At 36.2% G+C, this 21013-nt stretch overlaps 2 protein-coding genes and 1 pseudogene across 2 annotated transcripts; all 3 read left to right on the forward strand.

Moving 5' to 3' along the window:
- Positions 1–277: 277 nt before the first annotated feature.
- Positions 278–3419, forward strand: LOC107475150 (uncharacterized). The gene is made up of 4 exons (XM_016094771.3): positions 278–425; positions 1134–1241; positions 2246–2416; positions 3246–3419. Exons 1-4 carry the CDS (start codon positions 339–341, stop codon positions 3339–3341), a joined length of 462 nt encoding a protein of 153 aa, XP_015950257.1. The 5' UTR covers positions 278–338; the 3' UTR covers positions 3342–3419.
- Positions 3420–4616: 1197 nt separating this feature from the next.
- On the forward strand, positions 4617–5603 carry LOC110274695 (uncharacterized; annotated as a pseudogene).
- A 4651-nt stretch (positions 5604–10254) lies between these two features.
- LOC127747441 (probable potassium transporter 17) lies at positions 10255–12379 on the forward strand. The gene is made up of 5 exons (XM_052261325.1): positions 10255–10480; positions 10665–10802; positions 10890–10940; positions 11216–11358; positions 12284–12379. The coding sequence occupies exons 1-5, from the start codon at positions 10255–10257 to the stop codon at positions 12377–12379; spliced, it is 654 nt and encodes a 217-aa protein (XP_052117285.1).
- The last annotated feature ends 8634 nt before the right edge of the window (positions 12380–21013 follow it).

Genomic DNA, 21013 nt, shown 5'->3' on the forward strand with positions numbered 1-21013 from the left:
AGATCAGCTTGTCAAAATTATTGGAATTATTGGTTCAGTAGTGATCAGAAGTGACAAATGAATATACAACACGAGGGGAGAAAATAAAATAAAATAAAATAAAATAAAAAAGAAAACAAGATTGTCTTGAAGTTATAATTCATTCATAACATTTAATTTGATTCATATATATAATATATTATATTATTGTAATATTCCAAAACTTCATCACATGTATGTGTGCTCAACAAGATTCTGTTTCTTCATATATATCCTCTTTATAAACAATCAAATATTGTTCACCTTTCTTTGTGCATATCTCTAGATAGATACATACATAGAGAGAGAAAGAGAGAGATATGGTCTCCAAGGTTCAAAATCAAAAGACAAGATCCATGTTCAAGAACCTTCAATTACTTCATCATTCTATCACACACTTTCAAAGGGTGATCATTCATTCATTATTTTAAAACATCTCTTTAATTTTATTCCATCTTTATTGTGCTAGCATTTTTCCTTCATTCACTTTATATAATTAATCTTTCACATTTTCAAAATGTCAATTTGATCGATCATTCAGTGATTAATGATCATCATTTTTTTATAGAGACCAGAATTTATTTTTCTCATAGTCTTGTTAGGAGCAATTCTTGGAAGTGGATCATCTCCAGTAAAAAAAAAATTGGATGGTGTCCACTGTTTAATCTCACCCTTCATTGTTCTCTCTCTTATTTATTTTTAATCCCACTTAAAAAATTAAATGTGAGAGATCACACTTTATTCTCTCAAGTGTTAAAAAAAATGGAGAGGATCCATTTCCACAATTCTTTCCACTTGATATGCTCAAATTTGAATAAGATATATATAACTCGCTTGATCTTATAAATATCATTTGCGTTTTGGAACCAAGAAGAGTTGACAAAAATTGAACTCTAAATTTTTTTAATTATAAAAGTTTTAATATCATATCATAATATAAAATTATTTTTTCTTAAAATAAAATTAAGCCGAGAGTAGAAAATATGAATGATTATATCTTGCTTGAAATATCTTACAAACTCCAAACAAGTAGATTTTATTGATGCATATATATTTAAGATCATATGGAAATCTCAAATATGAATATGATGAAATATGTTTTCCTCTTTATGCAGAGGCAGAAGACACTAGTGTTATTGGATGCTTCAGAATACATAAAATTTTTAAAGCAAAGGCTTGAAGAAGAATGGAAGCAACTAGTAGCAGCCGCAACGATGCCTATGGTATATACTTTCTATTTTACTCAAAATAAATGTCACCATTTTAATTTAAATAAATGAATACATTAAAAAATATATATTTAGATATAAATTATATTGAATTATATCAATATTTTTATTAGAAATGAGATTGAGCAAATTTAGCTCAACCCAAAAATTAGTTTATGTGGTAGAATGATGTTTTATATTATTTATAAATTCTTTAAAGAGTTTATCTTTGAGAGATGTGAGACTTATAATATATATCCTTCACATTTAAGAATGATCATCTGAAGCGTAAACATTGAGAACGAATAAGATATAAAAGACATAGACACAGAATTTAATTAATATTCTTATATTCTGTTTGGTGATAAAGTGAATAAATTATGAAAATATAATTTATTTTTATTTTTTTCATTCAAAAAATTTGAGAAAAAAATATAATAATAAAAAATATCATTATGAAAAATTAACAAGAATAATGAAAGAAAAAATAAAAAATAATTTGTGTCTTTTGTTAATGTTTCTGTGTCCTTCTTGTCACGATAGACACAAAATACACTAATTCAGTATCTCTGGACATAATGTCTTTATTTATATCTTATCTGTTAAACACGGTTTTATATCTCAGTGTCCTACTGTTCCTATAAACAAATGCAACCTTATAGATAAATGAATTTATTTTAAAACAAAGGAATAACAGTATGATTCATAATAATATAAATTATAATTAATTAATCATAAGATGTTGTTTAACTTTTTGTTTATTGTTGAAAATAAATAATCATCCATCTGGACTTTGGACAGATTGATAACATTAAAAAAAATCAATATATTATATTGAAGCAAAAAGTTGCATTACGATACTTTAATGTTTAGAGGTATTAACTTGTATATATAAAGAGCAATTTATTCATACATAAACTAGTCATTATTAATTAATAAATAATAAGACATAAGGCAATGTTGTGTAAATATTTTTGTGCTTGTTGCTAAATGCTAATTATTTTGATTAATTATTACAGCTAAAAGTTGAAGTGCAAGAAGAGAAATTTATGATAAAGGTTGTGAGTGAAAGGAGTTGCAAAGGTTTGTTGGTATTCATACTTGAAGCCTTTGAAGAGCTTGGTCTTGATGTGCTCCAAGCTAGGGTTTCCTGTGCTCAAAACTTCTCTCTAGAAGCAATTGGAATCAAAGTAATGCTATATATACCTCTCTTACATATACATTCATCATAACATGTATGAAGAGAAAAAAAAGAAGAAGAAAAGAACAAGGAAATTAAAAAAAAAGCATTATTATATATAGTTAAAAAATACAATCCTACTATATATTCATAAAAAATCATTAACCAAATCAATTATTCGTATATAATACAGATATATAATAGTCGAATCTTTTATATACACATAACATTTTTGAAAAAAAAAGTGGTTTATGATTTTAGATACATTTAAACATTCTGGGTTGATTATTAACATTAAATATGATGCTGAAATTAATTAATTAAAATAATTGATAATTGATCATTACTTACCCTCGATTCATTACTTACAGAATTGAAATATGTACAATTACTAACATATAGTTCTTCAATTTTCCTAAAGACGTATTCACATTTCACTAATTAAATATCCAGTCATAATATTTGATTCAATAAATACTAAAAGATATGTGTATTATCATTATTTATCATTATACAATAGTACATACATAAATATGAATAATAAAATAAAAAAATTTGAATAATGAGTTTAATTTTGATACACTGAGAGTGTAAAGTGTTTTACATAATCGTACAATCACATCTATTTTTTTTATGACTATTCACATAGTTAATATAAAAGATAGTTACTTAATTGGATACACGTGTAAAACTATTTTATATTAATAGTGCATCAAAACCAAACTCTTGAATAATATCCCTTTTAATTTATTTATACTCGTGTTTATTACTTGTAACCTTTTTGAATGGAGACAAAGAGAAAAACACTGACAAAATCAATTATTTTGTGAATGTCCCAGGATAAGAATGGTACATGCCATTTGGATGCACAAGTAATTCAAAAAGTAGTGTCTCAAGCTATTCAAAATTGGAGTGAAGTCACACACCAACAATGATCCCTGCTTGTACCACTTTGTTTCGTCCTCTCAAATTCGTTCAGATGTTTACCTTTCTGAATTATTTTGGTATATTATTATTGCAAGAAAATTGCCAGTTTTCCTTAGATATAATTAGATATAGTCTCTCTGATCCCTTGACTTAATGGAATTAGAGAGATTATGTAAGTTATTTTCTCTAATGTCTGGGACAGTTACCCCATTAAGTTTATAAAAAAAATTAAGAAAAAATTGTTATTAAATATTAATACAATGATAAAAATTATTATATCATATATATTTAAAACAAATAATAACAAAAATAATAATAATTCAATTAGCTAATTATCTAAAGTCAAATATAGCTTTTTAAATATAAATGAGATTATTAGTATTTAGTAGTTTTTTTATATATAATATATATATTAGTTACTTATTTATTTTTTATTATTTTATTTTATTTAATTTTGGCCTTACTCTTACATATAATAATTATTTTTGTCGAAAATTTTTTACCATAAATATTAAAAAATGTCAATTTTGCTATTAAATGCTAACAAATTATTTGAATATTTGCATAATATAAAAAGAGATATTATCTTATCTGTACTTATATATAAAGAGAATTGTAGTTGTTTGATTTAAATTTGTATTTTTCTCCCAATTTTTTTTGTCTCTCACACAATTTTCATAAAAATTTAAAATTAGTTAATTCAAATTATATTCTTGATAGATTCTTTAATTATTGAACTATAATATCTTTTGTATTACATAAAAATAATCAATAAAAATATAACTTGACAAATATGAAATAGCATTGGTATTAATAATAAACGTATCATGCAATAATGTGCCAAAATATTGAAATGAGAAAAAATACTACTAGAAAATTAGTTATTATAGACAGATATTTTTGACGGATTTTATCCCACGGAAATACATACGAAATTTCAGAGGAATTTTTTGTCAAAAAACAAAAAAAATGAATTAGCATAAATTACAGACGGAAAAGAGAATCCGTCGATAATTCTATCGGAAAAATTAATTTTTTTCGTGAAAAATGATTACAGACAGAAAATTCGTCTATAATTAAATGGACAAAAACGCTACATTTTTTTAAATTATTACAGACAGAGTAATTTAAAATTTTCTGTCGAAAATAATAAACTAAACTTACTATTGCGCGAACTCTATTCATACCACACAAATCAAAGGAAATAAACACTAAACTTCTAATGTGTGTGTAATTAAACTTCTAAATATGTGTCTGAAATAACAAATCCTAATTTTGATCCCAAATATCCAGATCGATCGAATTCCATGGCAAACCCTTACTCATCTTCCTCCTCCTCGTCTCAATTCACCTACTCCTCTGATCCCTCTTACTTCCCCACCCCCTTCCACCTTCAACAACCGCCTTACGCCCCACCCCCTCGTCCGCCTCCTTACACCATCGCCGCTGCCCCCCGCTGCTGCCGCACACAGCTATCCTCCTCCACTGTCACACTACCACAAATTCCAGTGCGACGCTCAACAACTCTTCCAGCGCGACGCCCAGACCATCACCCCGGAGGCTCTCGAGAGCGTGAGGGCCGCCATAGCCAGCAGCGACGTTGACCACAAGACCGACGTGAAGCGGAAGGCAGTTCCCCGCCGTGCCACCGGACAGACGTGGGAGGATCCCTCGCTGGTTGACTTTTATGCCGCGGCTACCTTCGCGCAAGCCCTAGTTCCGTGGCAACCAAAATCGGTTCCTCCGTCAGCCGCGCTTCCACCTCTCTCTTTTCTCCTGTTCGAACCGTAGAGACCAGGTTTTGGTTTCAGAATCCTTTTAATTCTATTGAGTTCAATTAATTTTGTTTAGATAGTTTGATTTTAGTAATTAGTTTAGTTAGATTTGTTTTCTGATTAGTGGATTTTTAGGTTGTTAAAATAGGATTAGATTAGGTTTTGATTCTAAATAGTTGAGAAATGTTTAAAATAGAATTTTTAGTTTGTTTTCTTATTAGTTAGATTTGAGACATTATTACATGAAATTGGTACATGAATGCAAATTTTTTGAACTCAGAATCGTTTTATGCCTCAATTGATGCTTGATTGGTGAGTAAAAGGCATTTTTAAAAATTGGAAGCAGCCTAATTACGTTTTATGTCTCAATTACAGCATGCATATAGAGATGGTCATCTTGAGGAGGTAGTTCTGCGACATCTTGGAGCTGCAGATGGCGATACAGTGATTGCCAAACATATCAGGTTGCTTTTGCGCTCCTTTATTGTTCTATAGTTTATGACCGTTATAGAGCTCCATACCTTGAAATCACTTTGGTTTGGGAGCCATGGAATACTTTTTATTATATTAATTAATAATTAATTTAATCATAACGATTTTCAATCAACAAGTCTTTTTGAGAGTCCAGAAATCTTTGGGGACGTGGCAAACAAGACAAAACAAGAAAAATGAGGGAGGAGCGCCAATACGTCTCTGCCGCTCTGCGAACTCGTAATTCCAAGCGAACATGTCAAATGGCGTCGTACTCAACCTCCACTTCGCCGCCACTCCTCCTCCTTCTCAGGGGAAGGAGAAGGAGATAAGCAATGTTCTGAAAACCGGACCAGATCGGCCGGTTGAACCGGTCCAACCGGGAACCAGCAGTAAAAACGGTCCGGTCCACCTCTAATAACCGTCTCTTGGAAAACCGCTGTCAAACCGCCGAACCGGTCGGGAACCGGTCGGTTAGACCGGATCGGTAACCCGCCGGTTCTTGATCAACGATGCTGTTTTGATTTTTTGAGGGAAAAAAAAACCAACGTTGCGTTATTGCGTTTACAGTTTACACCCTCACCCCTTCCCCCAACAACCCCCTACCAATTCGTGAATCACTCTACTGAAGCAAAGTTAAATCCCCAAACCAAAACCCTAGGTCCTCCTGCAACATTTCTACCGCACTGCTGCTGCCGTCCGTGCTGTCGGCGTCGTCTGTGGCCAGGCCCTCTCTTGTAGCTCAGCGTCCTCCTTCCCCCTGTCCGCCGTCCGTCCTCCGTGGCTTCTCTGTTTTGTTGGCTTGGAGCAGCTCGGCGTGTCGTCACTCGCCGTCGTTTCCCCGGTCGCCGTCCGTGTCTCCGTCGAAGGTTAGTGTCACAACTTTCACTTCTTCAGTTCTTGTTCGTGTCTCAGTCTTCTCTCCCCATAGCCTCTGTTTGCTGATTTCACTTCTTCAGTTCTTCAGTTCTTGTTCGTGTCTCAATCTTCTCTCCCTAAAGCCTCTGTTTGCTAATTTTTAATGTGAAACTGCGAAATTTCTAATTTTTGCTGATTTTGTGCTGCTGCTCTTTCTTTACTTCCTGAAATTTTTGTTGAAATTTTCTTGTTATTGCTAAAATTGAAAATCAAATCATCGTTGACATTTTTGTTTAGGGATTAGGGATTACTTGTTGCTGTTTTGTAATGTTTGTTGAAATTTCAGGTTTAGTATGATTAGGGATTACTTGCTGCTATTGAAATTTCAAGTTCAGTGTGACTAGGGATTACTTGTTGCTGTGTTGTAATTTTTGTTGAAATTTCAGGTTTAGTGTGAATGTGTGATTAGGGATTACTTGCTGCTGTTGAAATTTCAGGTTCAGTGTGATTAGGGATTAGTTGTTGCTGTACTTGCTGCTGTTGAAATTTCAGGTTCAGTGTGACTAGGGATTAGTTGTTGCTGCTAACAATGCATTTGTGAATAATAACTTGCTCCAGTCCTCCTATTTAATTTTGTTACTTTTAAATTTGCTCCAGTCCATTTACAGGTTCATAAACACATATGAAGTTGCATTTGTTAATAACTTCTATGTTTCTTTTGCTTTTCTAGGGTTTTTATGTTTCTTTTACTTTTCTAGGGTTTTTGATTGCTATATAGCTTCAATTCAGTCACTATTTTTTTGCTGATCTGCTAATGGTTTACCATTGCTGCTTTTACAATTGCTGCAGCTGAATAGTTCTTGTGCATATGTCTGGACCATTTATTTAACCTACATGGCAACTTGAGAAAAACCAGAGCCATGCATTTGATATAAGGCTTAGCTTTTAGATTTGTATATTTAGTATTTACAACCTAAGCAATTTCTTTCTACTACTATTACTATTATTATTATTATTATTATTATTATTATTATTATTATTATTATTATTATTATTATTATTGCTTATGTTTAAAGTGATTCATGAATTGGTAGGAGGGTTGTTGGGGGAAGGGTGAGGGTGTAAACTGTAAATGCATTAACGCAACATTGGTTTTTTTTTCCTCAAAAAAATCAAAACAGCGTCGTTTATCAAGAACCGGCAGGTTACCGGTCCGGTCCAACCGACCGGTTCCTGGCCGGTTCGGCAGTTTGACAGCGGTTTTCTAAGAGACGGTTATTAGAGGTGGACCGGACCATTTTTACTGCCGGTTCTTGGTTCAACCGGCCGGTCCGGTTTGATTTTCAAAACATTGAAAAATATAACCCTAAACGGCGTCATTTTGTATCTTTAAAAAAAAAGAAAGGAAAAAAATAAAATAAAACCACACACCCCACGTCCCTACCCCTCTCTCTTCTCTCTCACTCTCACATTCACCATAATCCCTAATTTAACCAACTAACCCTATCAGAGCCCCCAGCCGCCGCTACCGTCAGCCCCCAGCCGCCGCCACTCTTCTCTTCCTCATCGTCTCTGTGCTCGTCGCGAAGCCCCACCAGCCACCGTCACCCCCAGCCACCGCCATTGTTCTCCTCCTCGCCGTCTCCGTGCTGGTCGTGAAGCCCGCTTCTGTGATCGTCGTCATCGACAGTGATAGAGGGTGCCACAGAGGGTGTTGTCGTCGTCATCCTCCTCGATCCTCTTCTCCTCTACGTCACGAGAACGGTTGCTCAATCATCTTCAAGCGCGTCCTCTCCTCCGTGAATCTTTACCCCGGAGCCTCGCCGTGGAATCTCTGCTCGGTTCCTCGCCGTCGCAAACTGATCCTCTTCTGAGCTCACTATCACCATCTTCCTCCTTTGCCGTGTCTCCAGTAAGCCGCTGCTTCTTTAGTTTCGATTTCTAAGATTCTGGCTTCTGAGTTTGATTTTTTGTACTAGATTCTGAGTTGGGATTGTGTTCTGAGTTGGGTTGTTGCTTAATGTGATTCTGAATTTAATTTGGATGGTTTCACTTGGTTTTTCTATTTCTGGATTTGGAGATTGAGTTGTCTGTATGCTGAGTTTTTGTTGAAAAGCATTGAATTTGTTGAACCTAGTTAGGGTTTGGTTAGTTATAAGAGGCTTGTTGCACAATAGGAGATTTCATCAATGTGTTATTCAATTGAATTGTATATTGGCAGCCCAAAAAGGGATAATTGAATTGTATAAGAGAATAATTAGCCTTGGCTTGACAATGTTGCCTGCAAGATCACTTCTTTGATTTATAGGGACCACTTCTTTGATGCAGCAATAGCCAGTAAAGTCCTAATCTTCACAAACTGAAGTTAAGGTTTCCTCCAAATCTATCCAATATTTATTCTTGAGCAAAGCCTGGAACAGAACAATAGGAATAATAGCCTACCTCAGGGTTGTTGTCTGGAACTGGATCATTGCTTTGAGTCTGGAGAGGGAGAAGCGTTGGTTTACTGATCTCTTTTAGCCTACCCCAGTCTCATTTTGAAGTATAATTTTAAAATTATTTTCATATTAATTTTTTTTACTTAAAAATTAATGAATTTAAATATGTAAAATTATATATTAAATTTGTAATAATTTTATTTAATATTTAATTGAACCAGTTGAAACTTGGTTAAACTCCGGTCGAACCACTGAACCAGTGAACCAGTCGCTTTTATGAACTACTGGTTCACTGGTTTAGTGGTTCACTCGCAACCTTGGAGATAAGGGACTACAGGTTCACTGGTTCACTGGTTCAGTGTCTCCCTTAAACTCGGTTAAAGCGACTGGTTCACTGGTTCAGTGGTTCGACCGGAGTTTAACCGAGTTACAACTGGTTTAATTAAATATTAAATAAAATTATTACAAATTTAATATATAATTTTACATATTTAAATTCATTAATTTTTAAGTAAAAAAATTTTAATATGAAAATAATTTTAAAATTATACTTCAAAATGAGACTGAGGTAGGCTAAAAGAGATCAGTAAACCAACGCTTCTCCCTCTCCAGACTCAAAGCAATGATCCAGTTCCAGACAACAACCCCGAGGTAGGCTATTATTCCTATTGTTCTGTTCCAGGCTTTGCTCAAGAATAAATATTGGATAGATTTGGAGGAAACCTTAACTTCAGTTTGTGAAGATTAGGACTTTACTGGTTATTGCTAAATCAAAAAAAGTGATCTTGCAGGCAACATTGTCAAGCCAAGGCTAATTATTCTCTTATACAATTCAATTATCCCTTTTTGGGCTGCCAATATACAATTCAATTGAATAACACATTGATGAAATCTCCTATTGTGCAACAAGCCTCTTATAACTAACCAAACCCTAACTAGGTTCAATAGATTCAATGCTTTTCAACAAAAACTCAGCATACAGACAACTCAATCTCCAAATCCAGAAATAGAAAAACCAAGTGAAACCATCCAAATTAAATTCAGAATCACATTAAGCAACAACCCAACTCAGAACACAATCCCAACTCAGAATCTAGTACAAAAAATCAAACTCAGAAGCCAGAATCTTAGAAATCGAAACTAAAGAAGCAGCGGCTTACTGGAGACATGGCGAAGGAGGAAGATGGTGATAGTGAGCTCAGAAGAGGATCAGTTTGCGACGGCGAGGAACCGAGTAGAGATTCCACGGCGAGGCTCCGGGGCAAAGATTCACGGAGGAGAGGACGCGCTTGAAGATGATTGAGCAACCGTTCTCATGACGTAGAGGAGAAGAGGATCAAGGAGGATGACGACGACGGCACCCTCTGTCACTGTCGATGATGACGATCACAGAAGTCTTGGCACTCTTGCTGGCTTACAGGTCCCTGGGAGTCGTCTTTGGAGGCCTCGTGACGTCACCGCTTTATGTTTATCCTTCAATGCCGTTGAACTCTCCAACCGAAGATGACTATCTTGGCATATACAGCATCATGTTCTGGACTCTCACTTTCATTGTGCTTGTCAAGTACGCCACCATAGCCATCCATGCTGATGATCACGGTGAAGGTATTACACTATTACTTACTATAACTCCTTTTTCATCACATCATTCAATTTTTCAATCTTAAACTATCTGAATTCGGTACAGGTGGAACTTTTGCCTTGTATTCTTTACTTTGCTGACAATTGAATATTGGAATCCTTCCATCTAATCAGGTACATTCTAATTCAAGTACTTATTCACGCATAGAAAGGGGTGTTGAAGCACAAACTTGGCTTGCCAAATTGTTTGAGAGAAGCATAGTTGCTCTACGAGTTTTGCTCTTTCTTGCTATGCTAGGAACTTGCATGATTATCGGGGATGGCATACTTACGCTTGCAATTTCAGGTTTGGTCAATAATCTTTTCTAATAATTTGGTGGCTTTTCTTATTGAAAATGTTTTCATTAACTCAGCTATGTAAATTCATTCTCAGTGTTATCATTAATGGATGGACTAAGAGCACCTTTTCCCTCAGTAAGCAAATGTAAGTTTTAAATTTATATAGTTCTATTGTGGCTTTGTGAGCTTAAGTTGTAAATTTCATAGTTTAGAAAGTACAATAAAACTTTGGAAGGTTTGCTTCTTTTGTCAAAATTTTGGTTTTTTATGTGAAATACAAAGCTATAATATCTTAATGGTGCAACATAGGAAGTGATTTTTGCTTGGCAGAGTAGATTAGAGCTTTATGACATTGTCAGACAATTTGCTCTCCTGGTTTATATATAACCATTATTTCTGTTTTGGCTCATGCTGCTGCAGCACTTGTGGAAGCACTCTCTGCATCATACACCATTATCCTAGTATTTTCAAGGTTATATCTCCTCACTATATTTTCCATTTCTTTTGGAGAAATGGAAAAGCTGGCTGGCTTTTACTTGGTGGTTCTGTCCTCTGCATTACAAGTATGTGTGTCTCTTATCATCTTGATAATATTCATCATCATTGTCCATTGATACAGAAGTAGGAATATTATCTTTTAATTCAAGGACTTCTTTGTTTCTCTGTCAATTCATGTTATTATATTATCAACTTGGGATGCTCTAGTCTGGCTATTGACTAAATTTTCTATATGAGAATTGTGCAAAGAGAGACTTGCAACTTAATGTTATTGGTGGTTTCTGAAATGTTTTGGATTGATTTTATTTGATTTGGATCTGAAATTTAAAGAGAGAATGAAAAAAATTGATTTCTTTTTATTATGTTAGGAATATGGGAAGCACAGATGCCAAGTGAAAATTGGCTGATCACCCAAAGCTGCCAAAGGAAAATTAAAGCCAATTGTTGCGGTGGTTTTAAATGGATGGGGTGAGGCCAACGCTGATCAATACAACTGTATCCACACTGCTGAATTCCAACCATGGATTTTCCTCAAAAAGGTAGATATATAGATATAGATACTACATGGTATATGCACCCATTTGTGGAATCTAAAATCTTTTTCTTTTTGCATATATTATGATATATTCATTCATATAATGATAAGATCTAAGATTGGTCCCCCTTTTCAGGGTGTATATGTTTGCTTGATTTACTTGCTGCTCATGTATGATTCTTAGGTTTTTGTTACCTTGTCATTGGTAGGTGAGAGGTCTTCTCTTGATTTGAAGTTTATTTAGTTGGATATTTTTGTTATTAAAATGGAGTAATTTTTCATTCTATTTTTTTGATATAGCAATGGAATATACTAATTTTGTTGGGGAAAAGAAATTAGCATTTTGCATTCTTAGGTTTTGATGATATTTAACCATTAATTCAATACATTAGAAGCCATACTTTTCTTCTAGGTGTTCATAACTTGATGAGTTTATCGACCATTTCTGTGTTTAGGAACGATGGTCGGAGATGTTTCCTTCTATGATTTCTAGAGCTGTAACACTTGATGTCATAGCTAGTGCGGAAACTAGTAAGAACAAAGCACCATAAGGAAATTACTTTCTCTTTGGTGATCATCAACTTTTCTGAATCAAACCTATCAGGTTCAAGAAGAATTCATGCACATATGGCTGATGGATGCTGATTCATGTCCATTTTTTGAGAAAAAATTCAGTCAATCTTTTTGTAATATATGTAAAATTGTGTAAAATTTAGTATGGTTGAACAATATACTGAGGATTATAGTTGATAAAACACTTTGTTTATGTTTTGAATTATATTGACTTGCTTGTTTATAATAATTTTCTCTTAGTTTTATAATACGATGAATTTGTTTATTTTTTGTAATATTATAAATATTCAAATACAAATTAGATAAAAATTTGTATTAAATTTATATTTAATTTGTACTAAAATAAGTTTATTTTGTAATTGAAAAAATAAAAAAAAATTATTTTAGCTTACTAACAGATTTACAGACGGATTTTCTGTCTGTAATCAGAGTGTGAGATGATTTTCCAATGTTCAAATTACAGACGGAAAATTCATCGAAAAATCTGTCTGTAATTACCGACGAAAAATCAGTCAGAAAGTTCGTCGGCTTCGGAAAATGGATGGAGAATTTACAGAGGAAAAATCCGTCGGTAACTGGTAAAAATTCGTCGGTGATTTTCCGACCGAAAAAAATCCGTCGGTAAATTCCTTACGTGAGTGTCTTGTTTTGTTTACTATGTAAACTGTGGGAGCTAACCACGGTTTCAATATGTTCATAAAACGTGGGAGCCTTGGACAGATTTCAGCTGTAAAACTTTGAGCATAAACCGTGGTTGCTCACCATGGATTATGAAGGAAAATAGGTAGCCATAAACCGTGCTTGGTCACCACGATTTATGAAGAAAAAAGTTCTGAACATAAACCCTCCCTGCCTACTGTAACACCCTCACTATCAGAAGTCACGCTTCCGGCTGCGCTACTCTGATAGCAAGAAGTATTACGACTACTTTACATACTAAATACTAAAATAGGAGCCTGTGACTCGACATTGTATCGCTGATTTCTTTGAAAACCAGAAATTAATACCTTATTTTAAGAAAAATACAAACAAGCATATATTCATATATAAGACTCCTTACATAATAACTCATAATATAATATACATATAAAACATACAATTCCTATCCCTCTTACAAATTTGTAATAACAAAGTCGAGGGAAGAAAATAAACTAATTAATACAACAACATATAAACCAAACGCAGTATAACTCTTCTTAATGCTTCTTCATCCGGTTCCTGAAAAGGTAAAGCTGTAGGGGGTGAGAACCTAACCACACGGTCTCACCACGGAGTTTCAAAGTTGTCATAAGAAGAAATTTAATAAGAAAACTATTTTCAAGTCCAATAATTATCATTGCCTTATGAATCTTTTAAAAACCAATAGGTAAACATTCAAAACCTTTTCAAAGAAACAATGTTTAATCTTTCAGAAATCTGAAACCTTTCCTTTCTTAAAAGAAAATCTCAATCAGAAACTAACCACGCAATCAAACAACACAATCATTAATTCAGCATCAAAGTTCGTTCTCAACTGTAGCACGCTAGGACAAACACAGGCAAGACAGATAAGGAAAGCACAAGTAGGTAGCAGTTACAGCAAATAGATCAAGTAGAAGTTAAGAGTAGTTTAGCAATTAAGCAAACCCAAACAAAGCATACAAATGCATATGATGCATGGCATGCCTGTTATATGGCTGATGAGGCTCATCTGTCGGTTATCCATCCAACCCGACAAGTCTGAATTGTCCTTAGACTATCCCCCGACGTGCATCCCCAAGAGTCTATGCATAGCTTTTTCTCAAATAATCAATATTGCTCAATGGGGGTAACATTCCCGGAAATTTATATAGTGCCCGGTCACACTTACGTCGAAGGGTCAACAGAGTATCGAATTTTCAACCTGGTACACGTGGTGGCAAGCCACGACACTTAATCCAGGGAACCTCGTATCTCAGATATTTCAAATTTATAAGCCATATGAATAATTCAAAGATCATATCTCAACATTCTCAACATCATATATAATCATTCATCAATCCAAATCTCATTTCCAAATTCATTCAAAAACCATATTTCAAAGAAAATCCTCATCAATCCTCGTCATCCTTCTTTCCATACCGTCTATTAACAATTCCAATTCAAAACATAATTCTTTCTTTGATAAATAAAGCAATCTTAAAACATATAATGTTTAAAAATAAAACATGTGGCCTTAAGACAGTGGCGCAAGATCCAGTATCTAGCAATGCAACAGCCTTTGTGGGTTTGTCATAGATGGATGTCTTGACTTTTAGATCAAAATGGGGACGAGGAGTGCCATCAATCTGCTTCATTCCTAAGGATCCAAGATATCCAAGTTCTTCTTCTGGGAAATTTGATCCTTTAGGAATCTTTGTAGTAATGGAGGCCATGGGTGGTGCTAAGGAGGATATAGAAAAGATTGACCTTTTTGGTGGAAAGTCTTCTTCTGAATCAGAGTCTTGGAAAACATATTCAGTTTCCCCGTCTTTAACTTCTTGTTCTTCAAGTACTGATTCAAGGTCTTCTCCATCTTCAATGGAAGCTGCATCCATTAAGGATTGAAGCATCTTTATCTCCTTTTTTGTCTTGTGGGGACATGACTTAGCAAAATGTCCTTGCTTTCCACAGATGAAACATCTGTTTGACTTAGTCTGAGGTTTTCTTCTCTTGAAATAACGGTACTTTTACTTCCTCCTTCCCCTTCTAAAAGCCCTTTGGTAGAATGCCTTGGTAGGCGATTGCCAGTGGGTCTTTTTCTTGGTCTTACATTCACATGTGCTTGGCTCCTTGCATTTGATCTTCAAATAGGATTTGCTGCATGCTCCTTTGAGTTTGCTCGAATTCTTGCTGAGCTGTTTGAACATTTGCTGCTGTTCGCACAATTTGTCAAGAGCGGCTAGAGCCAATTGGTATATTTCTCCAATGGTAGTGGTAGCCACTTCTTTGCGAAGAGCCATCATCATTCGGTGTAGCTCTGGCTGGAGTTCATCTGGCAAGGATGCGATAAAGACTTGTTTAAGTGGCGGATTATTATTTCCTCCAAGAGGATAATATTTAGCAGCCATTTTCTTGTAGTGCTTCTCCAAGTCCTTTCTGTTAAGTGAGCAACATTTCATTTCAAAGTATTCTTGAGAATTCCTCTTCTGAATGATTGTGATGTCTCCCAAGAATTCTTGGTGTATTATTCCTAGGAACTGTGAAGAGGTACCATTGATGAGTTGGAGTCTTTCATACTCAGACAGGTTATTCACCCATTCTCGGAGGTTGCCAGTCATCCGATTTATGAAGTCTGCAAGGACTTGGCTGCTTGTAAGGTTTGGATTGGCCATGGTGGTTTCAATCCAAGCACTGAATTCATTTAACCTTTCTCTGTACCTTGCTGGTTGAATATCATCAAAGGTGAACCACTTGTTAGAAGTTTTAACTTCATAGGATCCTGTCTGTGTATGGCTAGATGAAGCTGTTGGTTCATCTCTTTCAGAAGTTATTTCCTCCTCTTCTTCTTCTTCCACAGGATTAACCATGGCTATTGCTGAAAGATCTGCTTTGTAGTCTTCTTCAGACCAATCATCTGTCTCTTCACTGGTTTCAGTAGTCTCCTCTTCAGATTCTTCATTAATTTCTGTGCTATGTGCTTGATTGTCCAAAGAGATCATATTAATTGATCGTCCTGGAGCAGGCGATCCTTCTTTGATGCCCTTATCTTTTGTAGGAACATTTTCTTCTCGGAAAAAATTTCCTGGCTTCCAAGGAGGATGAGGCTTGGGTTGATGAGAGGATTGAGACTGTGATGAATAACTTCGTCCTTGGGGAGAGATGGATTTTTTAGTGTTTGCTTGTCTGGCTAAATGATAAATGGATTTGAAAATGGAGTCATAATCTGGAGTTTCTGGTGGTGAATATGTTGGGGGAAACAAAACAGGTGAATATGAAGGATATGGTTTAGGATACATGGATAAAGGGTCTATAGCCAGTGCTTGAGGTACAATTGCTTTACTTTTGTCCATCTCAATTTGGCGAAGTTGAGCTTTGACTTGCTCTAGCTCTCTATTTTTCTTATGGAATTCTGGACCAAAGTACCTACTGTCAATATAGGTCTTGAGTTCTTGGTCAAGTTGAAAAGCTTGCCTAGATAGCCGATCTTTGAGATCAGCAACCTGTTCTGCCATGGACCTTATTTGTGATGAAAGATCTTCAGTTTTTTCTACAAGAGTGCCAATGGTGTGATCAATTCGGAGCAAGACCTTATTTTGACTGACTGCATTGTCTGTATGCCAGTTAAGTACTTCCTCTTGAGGGGTTGTTGCCTGATGCCCATGTGGAGTAATTCCTTGAGGAATCACATAAGGTCTTCTGGTGATTTTCTTTTCATCAGTCTGGGTCACTAAAGGTGGGAATTCCTCTTCATAGGGCCTGAGAGTGGCAATGCATGGGACATTATTGACTGCTTGATAGAGATGATCCATAGAGCCTTTTCTGGACAATCTTGTCTTTTTGAGCATTGGTTTCCTATTGGTCATTGGGGCTGTGTCAGCATCGTCAGGAGGCTCAGGTCTTCTGAAGGAGCAGGGTGATGGAAATGACTTCTTCTTCTTTTTCTTGTTCCTCCATCTTCTCTCATATTCTTCCTCATCAGTGTCACTCCATTGGTTAACACAATCACAATCAGAATCGCACATAGAGGGATCAACATCCCATATAAAGTGACCATTTATATGAGAAACATAAACAGGTTTTCCGTTCTCATAAAAATGCACTGGTGGATCATGTTGGTTGTGAGTTGTTTGCACCTGAACAGGAGAGATCATGTTAATTCTTCTGAAAGATGATCCTCGTAGAGAGGTTTGCTTGGTTATTCCGGGTCTCTGAAAGACAGTGGTTACCGTCCCATCACTGTTGTGAGTAATAGTTGGTGGTGTTGTAGTGTGAACATCAATCTGTTCTTTCGGGAAGGCTTTCTCATAATCAGTAATCCATTCCAATGGAATAATAGAGGAGAGTTCATCAGTGGTAATCATTCTTGGAATGTTTACGATTGCTGGTCCTCTTGCATTGTCTGTGAACATGAATAATGCTTCTCCTGTAGTGTTTGGGAGATTGAGATCAAGAGCATGATCTTGAACTCTATAGAGAACTTGATGATGCAGGGTGGCTTGTTCAGCATTTGAGTCTTGAATTACTCCAACCAGCTGTATCTGGATCTTTAGTCTTTGACATATCGTGGGATCTGAGAGTCTCATGGTAAAATTAGGGGCTATAGTAAGAATGACACTTCCATTTGAGAGTGTGGTTACTAACGCTCCTATTAATGCATGCTGGTATTCTTTGAAGGTGGTGTCTAAAAGAGCGACTTTGGCTGTTACAAGAAGGGGTCTTCTCCCATGAAGAGTGAGAATTAGCCTAACTGCTCCTAGATGTAAATGAGTGTAGCCCTGGTTCAGGTAACTTTGTATAAGTTCTGGAGGAATCTCCAAAGTTATGTACTGTTCAGCAGTAGTGGCTTTTAGACCACACTGTTGCAGGTGGGAAGACTGGATGACTTCTTTGGGAGGTGGAGAAGGGTTTCTGTGGATTAGATGGCGAATGGAGGTGAGAGTTGATTTCTTTTATCTTTGGTAAAAAGAATATGGACTTATGAGAGGGTATTCAGTGGCTGGGGTTCGGGAGTCTTCTGGAACATGAGTGAATTCACCTTCTTCTTCCTCTTATCAACCTGAGGCTCTGATACCACAGGGGTGAATCTCCAGTACTTCAGGAGAACAATGAAACAATCCACAGGGGTGAATCTCCAGTACTTCAGGAGAACAATGAAACAATACATTGTTTGCTTATCCCAATCACTCTTTGTAACCATGAAAACGAGTGAGATTAAAGGGTCCGAGCAAAACTTAGCATTATAACATTGAGTCCCTTTTCCACTATGAGAAATTCCCATGGATCCTTTCCATGCCATTTTCTGATGAGCAGGATCCTCTTTTAGAGGCAAGCTAAGAGCATACTTTTATGGCACTAGATTGAGGAAGAAGGAAATAACACTAGCTAAGCTTTCAGAGAGAGAACGAGAATTTTTAGAACATTTTGTAAGATAGAAAAAGTGGATATATTACAATGTTCATTCAAGTCTGATTACAAATGGGGATGAGTTCCTCATTTTATAGAGGTCTCTAGATAGAACTGATATCTCACGAAATCTAAACAAACCTATCTTACAATGCCAAATGGAGGATAAGGATAAGGATAAGCCTTATCTTCTAACTTTTCTGAGACATGTGACAAAAGTCACTTTATTCTAGCACACTTAATAATTATACATAGTGGGACCACTGCTTTAGTAAAGGGATGGTTTGAAATAGTCTTCCGGAAGGGTCCCATCTCCATCTGAAAAAGATGAATCAGAAGCTAGATTGACGGTTCCTAAATCCGTATCCGGATCTTGTAGATAGAGAAACGGGTCTTCAGTATTTCCTTCATTTGGATCTTGGGCATCTTGCAGGTATGGGTCATATGGGTCTAATTTTTGGCCTTCAACATCATTCGTTATTCCTGCATCAACTCTGGTTGGGCTTGGTGGTAAAGCATACACCCTTCCACCTAGATCTTCAGAATTCAGATCTTCTTCAGAACTTCTGTTTGGGACATGTGTAGACGTGCTGGGTTGGTCTCTTGGTGCATAAAAAGAGTACTGTCCAAATTGATTGATTATTCCTGAAGTTATGAATCTGGACTGAAAGTCCTGGAGGGTTATTGGTGGGACCTCTGATTGAAACGGGAGTCCCTCAATTACATCTCTCTCTCCAAATAGTCCAGGCTGCCAAAGTTTGCAAAGGTATTTAGCCAAGGCATTTAGGACTGTCTTTTCATCTGTAGGCCATATGGTGGAATACCCAACAATATCAACTTTGTTCATGGTATGTGCATTCGCAGTATGTGCTTTACATTCTGTGAAATAATCTCTCTGAAGGGTGACAAAGCAACAGAATTTCCGCTTTGTCCTGGAGGGTTTATCCCATAATTGGTGTTGCTCAATCATGTTATATAACATTCCTCTCCATGCCCCAAGTGGCGCATACATAGCAAATAACCGGACTAGATGAGACTGGGCTTCAGTGCGGTTACACAGGATGTGATATACAGGGAAGAGTGGTATTATGATAGCACATGGATAGAGAGAAGACAGAGCCCAGATATACCACATCATTTCTTCTGGTATAGGTCCTTGGATAATTGGTATGGTGCAAAAAGGGGTATCCATGTCGAAGTACTTTGGATTTGGACAGATTTGGGTTATAATAAGGAGCTGGTGTAGCCAGTAAAACAAAGTTTGCCTGGCTAGACAGGCTATCTGAAATCCTGTCTGGGGTTTTGCTTTGAAAGGAAAAGGACCAATTTTTCTTCTGTATGGGTTATTGTGCAGTGGACAATCAGGGAATGGAATGGTGTATGAAGGATTGTGTGTACTCATGATGCAAATATAATGAATTGGCTTGGGAGGTGGTTCTATTGGCTTGGGAGGTGGTTCTATTGGCTTGGGAGGTGGTTCTATTGGCTTGGGAGGTGGTTCTATTGGCTTGGGAGGTGGTTCTATTGGCTTGGGAGGTGGTTCTATTGGCTTGGGAGGTGGTTCTTTGGTTGGCCTGGAAAGGAAATCAGCAAGTGTGTTTTGGTGGCCTTTTATGTGTCTCACCTCAAATTTATAGCGGGAGAACCAATCTTTCCATCGCAAGAGTTGAGAGTCTGGCAAGATCTTTTTCTTGATCTCCAGCATTGATGGGAAAGAGGTGTTATCCATTTCCACAGTAAAATGATAAGAACTGAGGTGGAAATTGAATTTTTCTATCCCTCTTTTGACAGCAAGAATCTCTTTGTAAGTAGCATGGTAATGTTTTTCAGATTCTTTGAACTTCCCGCTAGCATGTGCATACTAGTGTCTAGTCCCATCAATTTCTTCAAGCAGCACAGCTCCCCAGAATTCATCACTAGCATCTGTCTGCAATATTCTTTTTCCTGTGCTGGGAATCTTTAAAGGAGGGGGTCTTGTGCTATCTTCTTCAGGGTTTTGACAGCTGTGGTTTGTTCTGGTCCCCAAGGTGGGGGCTTCTTTTGCAAGAGTTTTGACAGCTGGCTGGTATGTTTAGTCACATCTGGGATAAAGTCTCTGATGTAGTTGACGATTCCCAAGAATTGTTGGACTTGTTTGACTGTCATGTTCTCATCAGGGAAGTTGATTAGCCCTTTGGCAATGTGTTCCCCTGGTTGAAAAAACCCATCTTCAAAAACCATTCCAAGAAATTCAATTCTTTTCTTGGCAATAGAGCTCTTTTTGCTGATAGCATGATTCCCCGATCTTTGATGATTTGAGTGAATTGGGCCAGAAGTGCCTTGTGGGCTTCATTGTCTTTTGAGAACAGTAATATATCATCAATATAAATAAGTGTGGAGTGTAATATGGGCTCAAAGATTTTTGTCATGGCTTTTTGGAAAAGAGACGGGGCTACTTTGAGTCCAAATGGCATTACTGTCCATTAATATTGGGCTTCAGAGATACAGAATGCTGTCTTGTATCTATCTTCAGGGTGGAGCCCAATTTGCCAAAAACCCGCTTTTAGATC

Source organism: Arachis duranensis, chromosome 1 (assembly GCF_000817695.3).
Source record: "Arachis duranensis cultivar V14167 chromosome 1, aradu.V14167.gnm2.J7QH, whole genome shotgun sequence".
Lineage (NCBI taxonomy): Eukaryota > Viridiplantae > Streptophyta > Magnoliopsida > Fabales > Fabaceae > Arachis > Arachis duranensis.

Excerpts from the sequence above, each read along its gene's own strand:
- LOC107475150 (XM_016094771.3), top strand. The coding sequence starts at position 339 with ATGGTCTCCAAGGTTCAAAATCAAAAGACAAGATCCATGTTCAAGAAC. Across the intron at positions 426-1,133 it reads CTATCACACACTTTCAAAGG|AGGCAGAAGACACTAGTGTT; the intron begins GTGATCATTCAT and ends CTCTTTATGCAG. Across the intron at positions 1,242-2,245 it reads CAGCCGCAACGATGCCTATG|CTAAAAGTTGAAGTGCAAGA; the intron begins GTATATACTTTC and ends TAATTATTACAG.
- LOC127747441 (XM_052261325.1), top strand. The coding sequence starts at position 10,255 with ATGACGATCACAGAAGTCTTGGCACTCTTGCTGGCTTACAGGTCCCTG. Across the intron at positions 10,481-10,664 it reads TGCTGATGATCACGGTGAAG|AAAGGGGTGTTGAAGCACAA; the intron begins GTATTACACTAT and ends ATTCACGCATAG. Across the intron at positions 10,941-11,215 it reads TTTTCCCTCAGTAAGCAAAT|CACTTGTGGAAGCACTCTCT; the intron begins GTAAGTTTTAAA and ends ATGCTGCTGCAG.